The sequence below is a fragment of the Vigna angularis genome, chromosome 4 (genome assembly GCF_016808095.1).
Source record: "Vigna angularis cultivar LongXiaoDou No.4 chromosome 4, ASM1680809v1, whole genome shotgun sequence".
Lineage (NCBI taxonomy): Eukaryota > Viridiplantae > Streptophyta > Magnoliopsida > Fabales > Fabaceae > Vigna > Vigna angularis.
This window is the reverse complement of record NC_068973.1, coordinates 3,819,091-3,837,972: the sequence shown is the minus strand read 5'-3', so window position 1 is coordinate 3,837,972 and position 18,882 is coordinate 3,819,091. Positions and strand designations below refer to the sequence as shown.

The following is an 18,882-nucleotide window of genomic DNA, read 5'->3' as shown; positions in this document are numbered from 1 at the left end:
GAATATTGTGATACAAGTATCCTCCCATTAACATTGTAATTCTAGAGAGCCAACTAACCATAATTAATCTAAAAAATTTGAAGCAAGAAAAAAAAATTAAAGATAATGTGTTTTTTAAGTTAAATGGTCATAATATTAGGATATTCCGAACATGGATTAATGAATAATTATCTTAGTAACAGTTATTGATCTTAGTAAAGTTACATCAATTGTTACATGGAAAAGACTAGGTGGGCCAATAGAGTAGTGATACTTCAAAGTAAGAGTTAGATCTGAATTACTGGTTATAACTATAACTTATAATTTAATAATAAACACTAAACAATAGTAACTCAATCCCGTAATTGAATGGATAATAAAGCCATATCGAATTAATTAATTGGCAATAAAAACTAATAAAAAGGAACGTTAATACATTCCTTGTCCGTAATGTAACGGTCAATTGGGGAATTTCAGATTCTCGTATTATTATTATTATCAGGGAGTTACTCCCTTCACCTCTCTGTACTTTCATTTTTTTTTTTTTATCTTTGAATAAACGGATGTCAATATTTGTTATTCGACAAACAGACGTTAACATTCGTTGTTCGACAAATCGATGTCAACGGATGTCACCCTTCACAACGTTTTCATGACCCAACTTTCCCTCGACAGCCCTTCCCTCCCCCCTCACTTCATCTCCCTCGAACTCTCCCGCCACATGGTGTAGACATGGTGTCATGGAATAAACATGGTGTAGTGATGAAGGGAGCAATACCCTTTTCATTACTATTTCTGGGCTCTTTAATTTTATTTAAATTAACATTTATATATTAAATCACTCTATTAGTAAAAATAAAAAAATTAATTGAATTAAACTAAAATATACACGTTTAATTTTTTAAATTTAAAATTATTGATTTTTTTTAACAAGACCGGTATGAGGCGTTGATCAGACAATGTTACATTTGACACATAAAATAAAAGAAAAAAGAAAAGACATGAGAATAAAGCTTTTCTTTCTTCCTTTTAAGATTTAAAGTATATACAGATATATTTGAAGAATGTTATCTGAGGAACAAATCATGTGGTGAGGGTTAGGGTAAAAATTCAATATTGTTTCTCCTCATCACTGCCATCATCTGCATGTGTCTTATCTACATCTCTGATTTCTCCATCACTCTCCTGCATGTCACCAGAATTTTCTCTTGCCGGACTTGACTGCCTTTGCAATGGTTCATCATCATCAGATTCCGATAATGCTTGCCTTCGCCGAGCTATGCTTGAGGATGGTGCAGCCTAAACAAGATAAATAAGTAGGGAATGATTCATGCATTGTTATTATCATTGGCTTAATCACCAACAAACACACTTGATGGAGAAGCAAAAATATGTTTTCGAAAGTCATGATTCGAATTAAATACCATCTCCTCATCTGCATCGGAATCTTCAAGTCCAGCTGCAGCAAGAAGACCCTGAGCATTTTCCTCCTCTTCATCATTCATCACAGTCTGAGGTTCCTCTCTGTATACGTCAGCTTCTTCCTCTTCCATTTCTTGTTCATCCATCATATCGGTTTCCGGTTCCTCCGTGTCATAGCGTGATTTTGAATGCTTATCCTTCTTTCTCTTCTTTCCACTTTTTCTTTTCTTCTTCTCACCGGTTCCTCCCTCTTCATCATCTGATCTTTCTCTCCGTTTTGAATGAGTGCTGCTCTTCCATTGCTCCTAAAAATACAGATGCAAGTTTAGGTCAAATTCAAAATCCTCTCGGCAGAATAATTTTTTTATTCTAGAAAACTGTTTGCTAGGAATGATACTTCTAGGGAATCATATTTCTGGGAGTCTTCATGTGTTTGGCGTGTTGAAAAGGTTTCTGGAAATGTTACATCATGAATATGGCTAAAACTATCCTACCTTAATGGAAACCTTTATTTCAAAAGTATGAAAACAATAGAAAGACAGATAACAAAAGAAAACAATATGAAACATATTCTAGCCCTTCTACTCTTAAAAGAATACCTAGAAATCCTTACCTTAACACGCTTAAAATGTTCCTCCTGTTGTTGCACTCGCTTTAGTTCATCTTCTTGTTTTCTCCTTTCCATCTATTACACATTAAAATAAAACGGTAGGTATTTATATAGAGAAAACATGCAGTGTCAACCAACAGGCATGCAATAGATGCTGAGCAATTAAAAACAGCGCACCTGAAACTTCCTTTGCTCTTCAGCCTTTCGTCGAGCTTCCTCTGCCAATGCAACCTGACGAGCAAGTTCTTGTCTCTGCCGTACTTGCTGCTCTTCACGCTCAGCAGCTTCAAGATGAACTTTAGCAGCCGAAAGTAAGTGGTTGCAGTATCCAACGTGAGTGTCAATTTTCTTCTCATCAAACCCATGAATGTGTAGGTTGGAAGCAGCAGACAACTGACTAAATACACGAACAGCATTTTGTAGCTCAGCAACAGTTGCTCTCACCTAAAGTTAAGAAACCAATATCAATTAGAAAGTAATGAATCATACTAGATCCTGTTTGACAAAGGTATGAAAGGGATCGCGTGAATAAGAACTTCGACAAGGAGTACCATCCAGCAGAAAACAAACCCCAATGAATTGACAGCTTAAGCTACTCTTGTGTAAAAACTACAACTCAAAAATTATAGCCCGGATAAACTCAGATATTACCTTGATCCATAAACAAAAAATTATTTAAACGACAATGTTGATAAGTTTCCTTGGTGAACTGGTTAACAAAAGCAAAAGGTTTTTAGCGAAAAGGAAACTTTATTACATTGAAAAAACATAAAGTTTCTTGGCTAGTACTTTTATGGCACTAGTTAGCATCCCTTACAAAGAAAATATGCCCTAGTATCCAACATTATTTACTAAGCAAATTAAAGTAATAAAGTGAACACATTGTTCAGCACTTGATCGTTATATTATATACTAAGCATCCAAAACTATATAATAATAATGAAAAAAGAAAAAAAAAAAAAACACCCCCTATACTACAGATATTTAGTAACTTACTGAAACAGAACAAAAGAATAGTGAAAACATTAAATTATCTTCACTTAAAAAGGGTTCATAAACTCTATACATTGTTGAATGTAGAAACGGGCAATCCAACTGAAGCACCCAACAAAATCAACTGAAAACTTTAATTATGAGGCTAACTAGAGTATACTTAATATGACCCAGGTACCATACAACATGGATATGGGAATTCTAAAAAGTTCAGGGTATGATACAACATAAGACATGTTAACATGAATTTCTAAAGACATAATTTAAAACCTTGATATTCATAGATACATTGATCATATATCATTAATAAATAACCGCATCACATCAGTAGATGATAAGAATTTATTCAAAGAAAAAACTTCTGATCATAACACATACATATTATTTATCTTCCATTATTCCATATTTTTCCAAGACTATTATTAAAACATGCAAGGAAATGCATCCTGGGTAATTATTTCATGCTGCATCCTGAGTAATATTTAAAAGAAATCTAGGCTCTATATAATTGTCTACTATTTAAAAGAACTTTCAGGATATAGAAGAAAAGCTAAAGCCAAATGTAACAATGGTAGTAACAGCAGCAGCAGCAATAATAATAGTAATTTGGAGGATACTTCCTGTATCTATATATATATATATATATATATATATATATATATATATATATATATATATATATATATATATATATATATATATATATATATATATATATATATATATATATATATATATATATATATATATATATATATATATATATATATATATATATATATATATATATATATGTCTAGTCATATCATAAATGTATTGGGATAGGATGAAATGATACTTTTCCATTTTCTAGTATCTTGGCTTAATAAGTTTCCTTTCAGTCTAATTTACTTGGCATCTTGATGACCTTCTAAGTTTATTTTCAAAGCAAGAATCAAATTACAGATATGAACACCTTTTTACTGATATAGCAAGGTAAGACATTTTCCATGATCAAACTACGCGTTCCTTATGCTGCATTTTGTTCAATATTCTTATTTTCAAGAACCATGAAATAACTGAAGGTGAAAATAGATATTCTACAAGCGTTTTCGAGCATCTGAAAAAAACCTCAACAGATCTAGAAAGAGATATTCAATGGATAAAAAAAACTACCTCATCTGCAGTCCTCTTTGCTTTCTGTAATGTTGATGCTGAAAATTTTTGCATTGCAACCCCAGCATCAAACCTTAAAGTATAGTTTGAGGGTGCCAAATGGATGGCTCTCAGTAGAGTTTTTATGCAGTCTTGCCACTGTTCAGCCTCATAATGGGTACGAGCTAAATACAGAAGTATTTGAGAGTCTGTGTTATGATAAAACTTCCGCAAGCAGTTTTGGTACTGCACATAATAAAAAAGGTCATCAGCATTCAGTTGCTGTGATAAAGACTTGGGTAGTAGGAACTTGAAAACAAAAAAACGGGTACAATCTAAAGATAAGTTCACCATTTTCACAGCCAAAGCAAAATTCCCCTGGGCAAAATAAACATGGGCCAGATTTATCCAAACATCAGGCATCTGGACAAAAACACTACCACTGGCAGCTTCTTGAACCTACCAAAAATTAATAAAGTAAGAACTCACGGATGAAAGTTTAAGCCCACTATAGTCCAAGGTTTAGCACACATATAACAACCTGTGTAAAGATATCCTTTGAGACATCAAAATGACCTTTTTCCGCTAACACTACCGCAGCACCATTGGCAGCATATAAATTAGAAGAATGCTGAATCAGAACCTATAAATGTTTTGAAAATAAAATATATCAAATAATATAATATCATTAGTAGGACAGTACGTAAATTATACATGTAAAGAATAGGCAAAATATGACACTTCAGGAAAATGGAATTAAAGCAGAAGTGTTGAATCATGGTAATCTCAGGGCACACTGCTTGTAAATAAATTTCATCTTCTCCTAGTTGATAGAAACACACATAAGTACCCACAAACAATCTATAATTGGAAGTAACAAGTGCACTTATAAAATAGTATTTAATTGGATTACGATAAAAATGCATTTAGTGTTCATGGGTATTTGTGTGTCTAAGGAGTTGCACTCAATTAATATTAGCCTAGGAAATAGTCTTTACTAAAGGTCTGTTTAGATAATTTTTTCTGTAAACACTTACAAGACAAAACAATACAAACGGAAAATGTAATAAGATTTTTAATAAGCTAAAATTAACTTCAGGAAAAATTAAGAAAATTAGCTTTTGGATGTCTATCTGGTGCTTAAGCTGTTCCAAACTGACTCTAGTTGGTTTTATTTCTATGCATGTCAAGTGAATGAAATACTATGATTAATGAAAATGCAAATATTTGTTTACAAATCAAAAGTTAAGAAATAACAAAAATGAAAAAATAGCTCTTATTCTCATAGACAGTAAAAAAGACCTACTCTAGTATAAAGTTCTTTGGACTTTTCCAAATGAGTAGCCTCTAGCTTGGGATTTCTCTTTTCATTGCGAACTGCTGCAAAGTAGTTCCAGTTTCCCTATTCAATTCACACGCAGTGTATCAAATGAATTGTCAGAGTAACACAAGTATGAGGACACAATCACAGTGAAGATATAGGTGGGATGAAGAATAGGTAGATGCCAACACATACTTTCCACCGACATTCTCACAATTGTAGCAGGAAAAGGAATACAGAGATTAGGAACACAAAAATAATAAAATGAAATGTCCATTGAACAGCAGACATACCAGAGAGAGAGTAGCATATGGGTCCTTGCCATCCGTTGCATCACTAGCAGCTCGGAGTGTTTCTTTTGCCTTTACCCAATCATCATTTTTCAACTCCAACTCACCAAGCATTGATAATGCATTGGGACACTTGTCATTCACCTTCAAGGCATCATTAACCTATAGAAAGGAGGATCAAATATTAAATGTACAAAATCTATAAATAAGAAAAGCAAGAAGGTCATAGGGATAAAATAGTAACCAGTTCAATGCTTAATAGAATGTTGTTCCGAGCTTTTGCAATTGCAGCTAGCCTCAAATACGCATCAATATAGTCTGGGTACTGATGACAAAAGATAAAATAAATAAATAATCAAATAGTAAATTGTGTCGCATGTACCAAATTAGTCATTAGAGTTAGTTATGATCCAGTTGAACTTTCGTACAACGGAAGCACTCTGTCATTGAACCATACATAATAATAAGATGAACTGCAACATTATTAGGTATTGGGCTTGGGCTTGTTCTGATAAACTTTGCTAAAAATTTGTCCTTATTTTTTTGTATCAATTGTTTCCTAATGTATGCATTGATTTGATTTTTGTAATAAATCTGTTCAGAATCAGGTTTAAATAACTTCTGAATCATGACCCAATCGTAGAATATTGGGCTATGTATTGCTTCTTGATAGTGGCAGATTCAGTTACCTCTTTGGGACTAAAAAAATAAACCAGTAACTGTATCATTAAATATGTAGCAGAAAAATAAAACATTTCCATCCCTTTTCTAGTAAGCTTCTCCAAAAGCACTCGTACAAGAAGAAAATAAGATCAAATTAGCTTCTCCATAAAATTATCCAATCTTAGCTTTTGGTGAAGCTTATTTCTTTTTCCTTCTTATAAATACTTGTTAAGAAGTTTATCTAAACAAAACCCTCACCAGATTAGTTCAAAGTGTGAGCAAGAAATAACAGTAATTTATTCAACAGGAAAAAACCAATTCAAGCCACCAAAAAAAACAAAAGTAAAAGAAAAAAACTTTTGATTGGGAATGAAAAAGATATATACGGGTATAATTACTCATTTGGTCCCTATAGTTGAACAAACTTTACCTTTTAGTCCATACACTTAAAGCCATCAATATCAGTCCTTATTTTTAATCTCTTAGTCCCTATGTTTAGGGCTTAAAAAGATTAAAGAAGTATATATAGGGAAAAATAAGAGATATTAAAATGGTATTTACAGAGACTACAATGAATAGCGATTGAATAAGTAATATAATTAGTATTTTTTTATTATTGACAAAAAAAAAGTCTCAACACAAATAAACTTTAATTTGGTTATTTGCAGCCATAATAATGATTTAAGATTTTTGCTCAATACCAAAATAAAATTAAGTGAAAAACTTCCTAAGCATCATTATGCACATGAGGAGACTGCATGGTTTCTAACACATTTCCCAAATTACAGTTGTTAAATGACAATAGATTGCTTATTTACTAATTTAACACTTCAACTGATGGAAATTTTCAATCACTGGTTAAAATTGTTGTGAAGTTACAAATATATCATAACCAAGACTATGGAGAGACACATTGGCTAATCTTGCAAGTCTATTCATTCATAATTGCATGTGCATCTTGATGCACAAGAAGCTACAGACGTGCACATACCTTGAACAAGATAAGGCGATACAAAATGCTGGCAGTTCCAGAATCATTTAACTGTTCAAGTAACCTAGCCAGGTTAAAAAGTACAGTGACTTTATCCCAAGGTACTTCTACATGATGACCATCGCTTTCAAGGTCATGAAATAATTGCATGTCCTTGAATTGAAGAGTAGAAGTAGCAGCATCAACAGAAGACTTATTTTCCTCATTGATGAAAGATAACCAAACACCATCACCTAGAGACTCCTTAAATGTTTGTTGGGCAAGCTGAAAAATTGAAGAAAATAGAGCTTAAAGTGGTAAGTGTGCAGGGAAGGAGCCATAATATGAGCTTTCATTCATTTTAAACAAGAGTACAAACCTCAAATTCACCCCTTTCAAACTGAAGCACACCAACATTATTTAGTAATTCAATTGGTACTTCTTGACCTCCCTTCTTAAAAAGAGTTCGAGCCTGTACCAGAATTACAATATCTATATAATAACAGATTATGAAACTTCAAAAGTGTATTTCATTAAATTAAGTTTCATAAAACTAAAATTTCCAGATCACAACAGAGAGCATATGATAAGCTCTTAACCCCTTACAGTTTTGAATGCATCAAGTGCAGCTCCTGTGTCGGAAAGAATTAACAATTCTCCCAGCTCAAGAAATGCCTGCAGTACAAAGAATCTTTTTCAAGAAACCAAAAGCTGAAGCTAGATCAAGAATGTTGGTCCAATTATCAATTTCACTTTTAGCAACACCATAGCAATAAATTCGAAATCTATTGGATTTTAATTAATGAATAAGATTATGTACCAATAAATGAAGAATCACATCAGAAAAAGGAAGAGCTGACGACAATATTAATTGAAAATAAAATACTACACCAAAAACGAAGGAGACAGAGCAAACGACAACTCTTACTCTAACTTATCTATTCTCCTATTTAGAAATAAAATACTAAATATTCCCAATAAGTCAAATGAAGGCATAAATAACAACTTGAACCTAGTAAAGTTTTTCATTGTAGAACTAGGATTGCCCAGCACATGGAACACTAAATAATAAAAATATATCTATGAATACATTATAGAAAAAAATACCAGAAACATTCACCTGGGCATCACGGGGATCAATTTTTGTAGCTCTCCTAATAAAGTCCTGGCCTTTGTCAGTTTGACCAAGCTGAACATATATATGCCCAAGCGCCTAGAAAAAAAACAATATATCAACACAACAATATGAGAGAAGGAAGAAAGAACATCAGTGACAGATAAAAAGAGATGATCTAGTTGTTCTAACAGCTTTCACTTCATACATAAATCTAATCATCAATTTCTTCTGTACAATTTTTTTTACATTGGTAACCCTTGGCTATGATTCAATAACTTTCACCATAAATTTGGGAAAATTGTAAAAACAATTTTCTGTTAAAAGTGATTTGAACTAATTAATAATTAAAACCTAACTTGTTAATAAGTAAGTGAATAAAAACAATTAGTGCTAGGCCTGTTAGCATACATAAATATAGATGATCGTGAAATTTGCAGTGATTGATGTTGAGCAATGCATGATTTTCAAGATTGCTCTACACTTTATGGCTTATGGTATAAACCAGTTTCTCCAAATAGAAAGTGGTGTTCTCAACTGATTTTATCCAATCTTGCACCTTTCACCATGGCATATCTGAGGTGTTAGATGTTAAGTGACTCTTTTGTTGCTGCAAAAGCATTCAAGCCCTAGAAAGACAAATGATGCAAAAAGGGGGGAAAGTAAAATTTCTTTCAATTTGAAGAACTTACTTTCAACGTCTCACAATTATCCGGGTATACCTCCAGGACCTTTTCAAAGTTTGAGAGTGCACTTTTAAAATCTCCCAACTTTATCTGCACTTGTCCCAGACCTGGAAACCGTAGTGATTAAAACAGTGAATTAGGTAAGCGATGTTGAAGCAATGAGTGTTTCAAATTGAACCAATGTTGTCAACATGAAGATTTCATATAGGATACCTAAGGTGGTGAAAGATAGTTGTGGGATAGTAAAATAGATTGTGAGAATCTACTAAAGTGGAAAATCAAACACTAATTTATAAAAAAATATCATAGATAATGAAAATAACTTCTAAATCACGTCATCAAACAAAATCAGAAAACTCAAGGGTGACACCCAATAGTTCAAACAGTCATAATTATTTGCATAAAATAAGTTCTTCAAAAGTCATAAGACAACTAAAACACAAGAAAATAGTCCAACTGTCCAATTATAGACTCAAGAATAACATAGTCATTCTCAAGTCACATTATCAAATTACTGCACCATGGCCATAGACCTAATCATATCACAAAACCAATAACCAAAACATCATTGGATGTTTAAATAACACAATAAACATCAGCTATTAAACTGTCAAAAATAGGCAGGTACAGAATCAGCATATCTGCTAACCGTGTAAGCAATGAAGATTTTACAGTAATGGAGTTTCGTATCTAATAAATGTACATTCAAAGTTGCAGAAATGGTAAAGAGTTTCAAATGTTATGGAGCAACTGACCATAATAAGGAAAGACAAATTCGTGGGGCTTGTTGACTTCCTTGACAGATGCCATGTAATACACCCCAGCTTTGTCATAGTCTCCCTATGGTGAGAAGAAAAAATCAGAACCATCAGCAATATTACAGCTTGAAAGTTGGAATACCCAAAAAAACAGATAATGTCTTAGAATCATTCTTAAAACACAAGTCAAGAATAGGGTTGTAAAAATTAAAAGCAAGAAAAGGTAAGTAATTGTTTGACAAAGAAAAAGAAATATACGAATCTGTAGCGATTTAATTGCACATGTGGGATCATCATAGGGCTGATGGATGATCATCTATTTTGCAAGAGTATAATAAAAGTTGGATGGAAAGTGGATGCTATACAATGCTACCACACTAGATACAGAGAGACATTTTATGAATGTCACAAGTGAACACAGTATCTAAGATTTTAATACATATTAATGAGAAGAAAAAAAGACTGTTTTAGACACCAGCTCTTATTAATCATGCTTACTATCCTTCTAGCTTCACTCTATGACAAGAAGGCTGACAATGGTATACCTCTTTCCATGCGTAGTTATTTCTTGAGGATTGGTAACGAGTGTCATGAATGAAACAAACAGATGCAATTAGTGAATAATCACGTACAGATAGAACACTAGAATATGCAGAATAGCAGAAGATTTAAACTCGTAACTTAGTTGTTTACACAATATTCTCCTCCACTACCAGAGCTGAGGCTCCTCTCAGAGCACTCAGTCAAAAACCACAATACTAAGATGATTCTCAACTAGTTCCCTATACCTTCCATATGGGAGACTTACTTGGACATGGACATAAATGTTAACCCATGTACACCCTCTACATCATCCAGCCTAAGAATTCCATCAAGTACAGTTCAATCAATTTAAGACCAAATATATAGATGCGCATAGAGGACAAGAGCATCACTTCATATTCAAACTTATGCATCCCTTCAACCACTGACACAGTTCAACCAAACATATATGCTCAGTGAAGTTTCAGAACAATATTGTAAAAGGAAAATGAAAAAATAAGATTCAAACCTTGCTATGGTATGAGCGTGCTAAATTGTAGTATGAGTGAGACTTTGTTGGGCCATGATTGGTAACAGCCAATGCAGTTTCAGTCAGCTGCTCAACTAAAAAATGTTGACCAGTGAAGAAGAAATGATTTGCAAGATAATTCAGAGCCATTGCACAGTATGGGTATATCTCAAATGCCCTCTGCATTTTTACCATTCCCTTCCTGATACCAGTAGCTGTTTCATGGTATACAGTATCAGAATATGTCCACTAAATGAAAAGCTAACAGTGATTAACAAATATGTATGTGCATAAGAAAATGATAAAAGAAAAGACAAACCTTCATTAGTACGCAAGTCCATTATTGCAAGGGCAACTAGAGCTTCAACATTTTCTGGATCTAGCTGAAACAAACAAGATCATGAAGCATATACACATCAGTAGCAGAAAAATAATAAAGCAGTTGAACCTAGTTTTTAGAAGATTCACTTGCATGTAAAACACCAGTTATTAAAAGATTCACTTGCATGTAAAACTCGCTCAAATGCTTGCTGAGCCTTCTCAAATTGACCTAATTTGTAGCGGCATAGACCTATGCCAAGTCTCACAGCTGCTGGGCAATTGGGAAACACTTGCAATGCTCTCTTCAGATTTGCAAAGCAAAGAAAAAAGGGTGGCGTTAAGATGTGTTCAGCATATAGAAGAACTGTCACAATTCAAGTAGCCAGGTGTAATAACAGTATTGGGTTTATATAACCTTTATTATGTTCAGATGTTAAATATTCTTTTACATAACTTGAAGAATCAGCCATTAAAATAAAATATCTACCCACAGAATTTAATATCATTTATATAATTCATTGACATTATAACTTAAACATGACAAGTTGCAAAACCACAAGACTATCTCCAATCCACTTGAATTTTAGCATGCACATTGCTGAAATTATATTTCAAAAGAATGGTTTCACAGAAATTAAATCTGATCAAACCTAGTGTGTGCCATACTGATCTAGTTCCAAAGTGAAGAATAAGTAAAAAGGAGTTTTGAATATTATTTTTTGTAATACCAATTGTACAAAGGAAGTTACATTGCATAGACATAAACAAATAAGTGAAACTATTTGCACACAATAGAGCTAAATTTTATCAAACAAATCAGTTACACTTCCAAAAGTATAGAAAAATGGAAGGAATACTATGTCCCAAGATAATACAATCTATAATTATACTTAGCATATTAAAATGTAAATCATCAATAACGATAAACATCTGAACGAACGTTGATAAATGTTGGACATATGTAAACTGTTGATAATCATACATCACTTATCAACAGCAAAAAATATGGTTATACTACCAACCTTATACAGATCAAGTGAATCCGAGTATCGTCCACGATTGAACTCAACACAAGCCTGTAGATATTCAGTAAAAATATTATACAAATTACAACACATATAAGATGAAAATGACACCACAAACTGGCTCCAGGTTTTAGTATTCACATTCTGAAAACAAACTGAATAATAGATAAACAGTATATGATAGCATGTGCATTTCAAATTTCTAAGTAAAAATGTGGCAGATGTACCTAGCATGTACTGACCTGCAAATATAGATATTTGCTGAAAAGTTTGCAGCAATGTAATAAGAATACAAGATGCAAGGAGATTTGAGACAAACCAACACAATGGACCTTGAAATTATAGTTCTTGGGCAATTACCAGAAAGAATTTTTAGAAAATATATTTCTTGTTCATTCAATAGTAAACATTTTGCAGCACTTCCACGTTTTATAGTTATAACAGGAACAATTGCTAACCAGATGAATTGGAAATGTCCAAAATAGGAGGAAAAAGAAAATACAACTACAAGAAATTAAAAAATGCATCAGCTAAGAGAATCATCCACCCTCTAAAGAGAAGTCATGGGAGTCACAAAGACTGACACATCTTGTGAAGAAATGAAAGAACAACAGGTTCTAACAAGATAAAGACAAAAAGATAAAATTTTAAAAATAAGCTATTGACAATTAGACCTGTAACGACGTTGACAATTCTATCCCAAAGCAACCATAAAGTTGAGAAATGTTGGCTAAAGTGCTAGTAGTGTACCCTAACATATTCCACCATATGTGACACCCATAAAACTTTACACTCATTATAAGAACACTTTGTTTTAGTTTCATTTGCTGGAGTACACATGTATGTCCTCCATCACTTAAGGTTAGTTGAGATAAGTTTTAAGTTATTTCTGACTGCATTTGGTTAGATCTAACTGCACAAACATCCTCTCTACACTATACTTGTTATTCCTTTTATTGAATGGTAAAGAAATCAACCTCTACAGCTCCCACTAGCATCTTTTGATGGCCAACCCTATAACTCACAAGTTAAAGTTGTTTCCTTACCCATGGTTTCTGGCTACAAGTTCTCTAAGCATGGTTCTACTTTCTTTCCTGACCCATGTTTATATCACTCATTTGTTGCTGCAGATTAGTACAAAACTATCACCAAACCTGGGCTCACCTACTCTATCAATAAAGTTTGCCAATTTATGACCTGTTCTCTTGAGTCCCATTGAGAGTGGCTGTCAAGAGAATCCTCCATTACCTAAAATGTAGCATTCACTACAGTCTTCATCTTCTACCTTCCTATCTAACACATTTTCCCACAAAGCATTTTTGTGATGCAAACTGGGCTTCAGACCAAACTGATCATTGCTACAATGCTGGGGTTGCTATCTATCATGGACCCAATATGATTTTCAATATTAGCTTGCTCAAGAAGTTGTGCAGAATATTGAAGTTAGGCTAAAACCTGCAGATAGTTTACAGCTTCAGCTCTTGGAGCTTCCAGTCAAGTTCTCCTCTGCAATTTTTCTGTGATAATCAAAGCAGTATCCTTATCTCATAATCTTGTCCTTCACGCCTGTATCAAACATATGGTGTTGGATCTTCTCTGTCCATGAGAAGGTGCTGGACAAGCAGCTATCTGTTCAGCATATTACAGTCCAATATCAGTGGGCTCTTTCCTTAACCAAGATATTTTTCCTACCAGATTTCTCCAAAACAGCAACAAGCTCAATGTAGATATGCTTCCTAATGTCAAGCACCCACCCAACTTGAGCAAGAAGAGGGTTGCATGAGAATATTCTGTTTTATTTCAGTTGCTTAAGTAAACGTCTATTTCCTCTATATCACTTTCAGTTAGTAGGGAGTTGTTAGTTTGGTCAGTCTGGAATCTGCTAGGTTAGATATAACAGTATAAATTTCCCCTGTGCCATAATTGTTATTCCATTAATTGAAAAATAGAAAATCTCCATAACATGAACAACTCCTTATTCCAACAAATGCCTCCTAACATTGAATACTGATAACTGCAAAGAATGTTAAATGTTCAGAGTCAAACTCCACTAGTCCCAAAAAGATTAAACAAGTTCAAGTCTATTGAACTACATCACAACTGATGAATGGCCTATGTACTTAAAAAAAGGAGTCACGATAAAGTCTTTTACTCTTCTAAAACGCGGTTAGCAAGAAAACAATGAACATGCTTCAAGCAACTCGCTCATGGAAATTGTGAATAATAGGTCTCATCAATTTCAGATTTACAAGTTCCACAGATGTTATGTAATTGGCACTTGGCAGTGATTAACAAAGGAATTAAAGAGAATATCCTTCTCCACTAGATTTCTTTTCATCTCAGAAAGCCCTACTCCTTGCCACATATCATCATGTATTAAATGTTCAGTCTGTTTGATCACAATCCCTTTTTGTTCAAATGAAAAATAGTGAATGCAGAGAAGACAACTTGTACCCATCGCACAACTCTTAAAATTATGTGCTAAAATCAGAAATGTTAAATTCTTGTGAGAACGCAAACTTAATATATCTACTGTTATACCTGGCCCAAAAGAGCAGGAACATTATCACGGACTCCATCTAACACAATCTTAAATGCGGCAGATGCCTGTTCTACTTCCCCCTTTGCTAGCAAAAGCTGACCTGTAAGAATTAACTAAACATTAATTTTATCTACAGTGCATGATGCTTTCTTTTTGGCTACATATGGCAAACATTTTGTTTATAAATCTAGACACTTGCAACTTGGAAAACATATATAATGTAGCAACTATACCACCACAGAAAAAAGTTACAAAATAATCCCTGACTTTATCTCGAACATCAAACATGTTTCAGCCAAAATACTGGAATTTCTAAACAGTCAATATGTCAAAAATATATACAAGATTGTAAAATACAAAACAATATGATGAGATATAAAACATGATCAAATGAAAATGCATTCAAAATTTAAAGAAGAAAAATCCAAATTCTAAAAAACTTGAGTTTTGTGAATGTTGTCTAAAAATGGATGTTGGATGTTCTGATAGGATGTCTACTGGCTAAAGAAGATCATTGCTATAACTCAATCCAAGATAAACAAATGCATTTTCAATATTGTAAAACTACTGACATATTTAACACAAAAACATAACCAAATTTACACATTCACCTTTCCCAACCCATGTGGAGGGCTCATGCATGTCAATCCTAGATGCTTTGTTGTAGTATTGTGTTGCCAAAATAAAATGTTCCTCTTTTTCTCGTTGTTTTGTCTCTATTTTTCCAAGGTAGCTATAGTAAGCTCCTAGGGCATTTAAGATAGCTATCCTCTCGTATCTAACATCAGCATAATAGTCATCAATTTCTGCAAATGCATTGAAAACAATCAGGAAGGTTAAATTTACTAAACTTAATAGGCAACGTCAATAAGATTAATAAGCCAAATCCATACAGAAGATTTTACCAAACATATATGAACAAAGAATACCTGGACTAGATCCTTCCTCCAAAATCTGGCGAAATTGATCAATTTTTCCCTGCTTGAAGTACTCCCTCTGCACTTATATGAGATTAGAAGTTCAGTTTAATGCAATGTATGTTTAAATAGGGAATGCAGTATGTGTATAGAAATACACTTGCAGTTGAAATAATGTTATGAGTAAATAGTAGGCGCACTTGCAGTGTAAAGGGAGTTCTACAGTCAGTTAATCAAAAAATGACCATTTGTGCACAATGTAAACTTTTTCACACAGGAAGCACAGAAAAGAAACTGATAACTGATCATCATTTTTCATATAAAGTGTTTGATAGATATTGTTTGATATTAGAGCTCTCAGAGTTTGATATTATTTGTCCTTTGTCATGTGAATGACATATCATATGTTATTTTATGTATTGAAACTAATTTTATGCACTGAAACTAATAAGTTAATTTTAAAAAAAAAAGTCAATCCCCAACTATCATGAACTTTTCACTTGCTAAATAATCAGAAAAAACAAGCAAAACCGCATAATCACATGGAGATGCTACTCTTAAATTATCGTCTGGAAAATTAAAAGGGCGAAACGAACCGCAATGATGAGCCAGAGATCAAGAGGGGCTTGTTCAGCCTTAAGGATGTCGAGGATGTCGGAAGCATCACGCGGAAGCTGATCGAGAGCAACCCTAACCTCCTCCTCCGAATTCTGCACCGGTATGTACACCGACGCCATAGATGTCCCAAAGCCACTTCAAATCAATTGCGGAGTGAGTGAGGAAACACCTTCACATGAAAAAACAGAACACACCATAAACCCCTCTTTGTGCTTTGCCTATCAACTCTCAGAAGTAGCTTGTGTTTTTCTTAGGTATGACCCAATGACGAGCTCCAATCCAACCATATTCAAATTGGAATTTTTTTTTACTGGATTTTGTTTATTTTATATAAGTAAAAATTATAATAAATATATTTAATATGTAAATTATATCATAATAAATATGTGTAACCTTTTTCTCAAGTAAAATTAAAATAATTGTCTAACTAATAGATCTTCCAAGAGTTTTCCTTTAACTGGGATAATAAACATGTGATGCAAGAGATATATGAAGTGAGTAATATATATTAACTTTAAGATAAACTTATTATAAAATATTAGTGATTGTTAATTTTTAAGCTAAGATTACAATGTAAATTTATATTATCTATTTAATTTTAAATTGCATTTAAATATTCAAAAATAGTTACTTAATTAGGTAATAAATAAATATTATCATTATACAAAATATTTTAAATTAAAAATATTATAAAATATATACTAATGTATCACAACATTCTCTTACCATTATTTTTATTGCATGTATAACATTCAGTAGTAGTTGTATTCAATTATTTATAATTTTAAATTTTTAAATTTAAATTATATTGCATCAATAATATATAGTATACATAATTTCATATAAAATATTCAATATTTTAAATTATTTTACAGATTAGTAAATTCTTCTATGAAATTGCTAGTTTTAAATTTGTGTCTGCGTTGAAAATTCAGGAGAAGAAATAATAAATATTTTTAAATTTATAATTAAGTCTTGAATATAATTAATATGAAAAATGATTTATTAATTTAGAATATTAATATATTTATAAAAATATAAACAATAGATTTTTTAAAATACATATATATGTAAAATTGTAAAGTAGATTTTCTAAAAATATTAAGAATATAATAAATATATAATATAGACTCTCTGAAAATATAAACTAGTATAGGAATAAATTGATTTAATGTGTATTGTTAAATTTATTTAATTAATAAATTAATAAAGTAGTCTAATATATGTTATTAAACTTGTTTAATTAATAAAAAAAAATATATTATATATTTTATAATATATATATATATATATATATATATATACTTTAAATATTGGGTATTCTTTAATAATTTATTAAATGAAGATGTAGTTAGAAATTTAAAAATGTAAAATTGATAATAAAAAATATTATAGAAATGTATTTTAATTTCTAACACAAATCATTTCAAATTTAAAATAAATAGATAAAATAGTAAAATAACTTATATGTACATGTGATAGTAAAATGAACCTAAATAAGAAAAGTAAATTAACAATTGTCAAATGATTAAAAATAAATTTTTTGTACATTTTTCAAATAATAAATGTTATTAAACAGATAAAATTACTAGTATACTTTTTTATATTATAATAGATAGATTTATTAAATAAGATATTGTTGAAACTTCAACAAGTGTACGAAATCGTTCAAGTAATATAAAATGGTAAGACCAAATATCGTTTTTTAAGAGACTCACGTAATATTGGTTAATTACACTATTAACAACTCATATAGACTTAAGCACAACATATCAATTGGAAAACAAGTGCAAAGAAGATAAATTTACAAATAATTATAAGGTTGGACTTAAAAAACTATAAATGATATGAAATGACAATGTTAAGATTAGTTTTCACTAATCCACTCTTGTGTATACCCAATTTCATCTCTTCTCCATCAAGTTACTAAATTCAATCCACAAAATTAACAAAATTACTCTAGCCCTAATTTCTTAGGTGAAAGAGCCTAGTTTCTTCCTATTAAACTCCAATTTCTTGGAAAATCTAATCAGCAAAACCTGTATTAATGAGCTAGGATCTTAAGACAACATGTGAATCATCTTCCATTTCTAGAATAAATGACCACAAGGACTCTTGTTTCAGTTCTAGGTTCCATCTTACGTCTCCATAACCCATGAAACCCAAAATCAAGTCATGAATGTATCCATTACATGTAAGCTTTAAGAATGGAAATAATAATACTAGCAATTGATAGAAAAGGCATATATATAATCAAATCATTCAACAAATACACAAGAATTCAAAGGCTACAACTAACCCCAACAAAATGGGTTTGGCTCTCTATTTCATTTGAGAACCTTTAAGCTTACAAAATGGCCATGAAAGAAGAAGAAGAACCCAAAGAGAAAGAAGGGAGTGTTCCCACAAACCCTAGCAGCCCTCCAAGCTCTCCTCTGAGTGAAATCGCGCCTCCAAACCAGCAAAGA

At 32.1% G+C, this 18,882-nt stretch overlaps 1 protein-coding gene across 1 annotated transcript; it reads right to left on the bottom strand.

Annotated features, from left to right (window-relative positions):
- Window positions 1-981: 981 nt before the first annotated feature.
- LOC108331772 (protein CTR9 homolog) lies at window positions 982-16,686 on the bottom strand. The gene is made up of 24 exons (XM_052876260.1): window positions 16,393-16,686; window positions 15,809-15,875; window positions 15,491-15,685; window positions 14,879-14,979; window positions 12,335-12,388; window positions 11,507-11,614; window positions 11,311-11,374; window positions 10,992-11,206; window positions 9,938-10,022; window positions 9,189-9,289; window positions 8,503-8,595; window positions 7,989-8,057; window positions 7,762-7,854; window positions 7,404-7,667; window positions 5,994-6,074; window positions 5,753-5,911; window positions 5,445-5,540; window positions 4,680-4,781; window positions 4,490-4,597; window positions 4,160-4,384; window positions 2,189-2,455; window positions 2,015-2,086; window positions 1,404-1,706; window positions 982-1,278 (listed from the first exon to the last, which is right to left on the bottom strand). The coding sequence occupies exons 1-24, from the start codon at window positions 16,531-16,533 to the stop codon at window positions 1,090-1,092; spliced, it is 3,252 nt and encodes a 1,083-aa protein (XP_052732220.1). The 5' UTR covers window positions 16,534-16,686; the 3' UTR covers window positions 982-1,089.
- Between the last annotated feature and the right edge of the window lie 2,196 nt (window positions 16,687-18,882).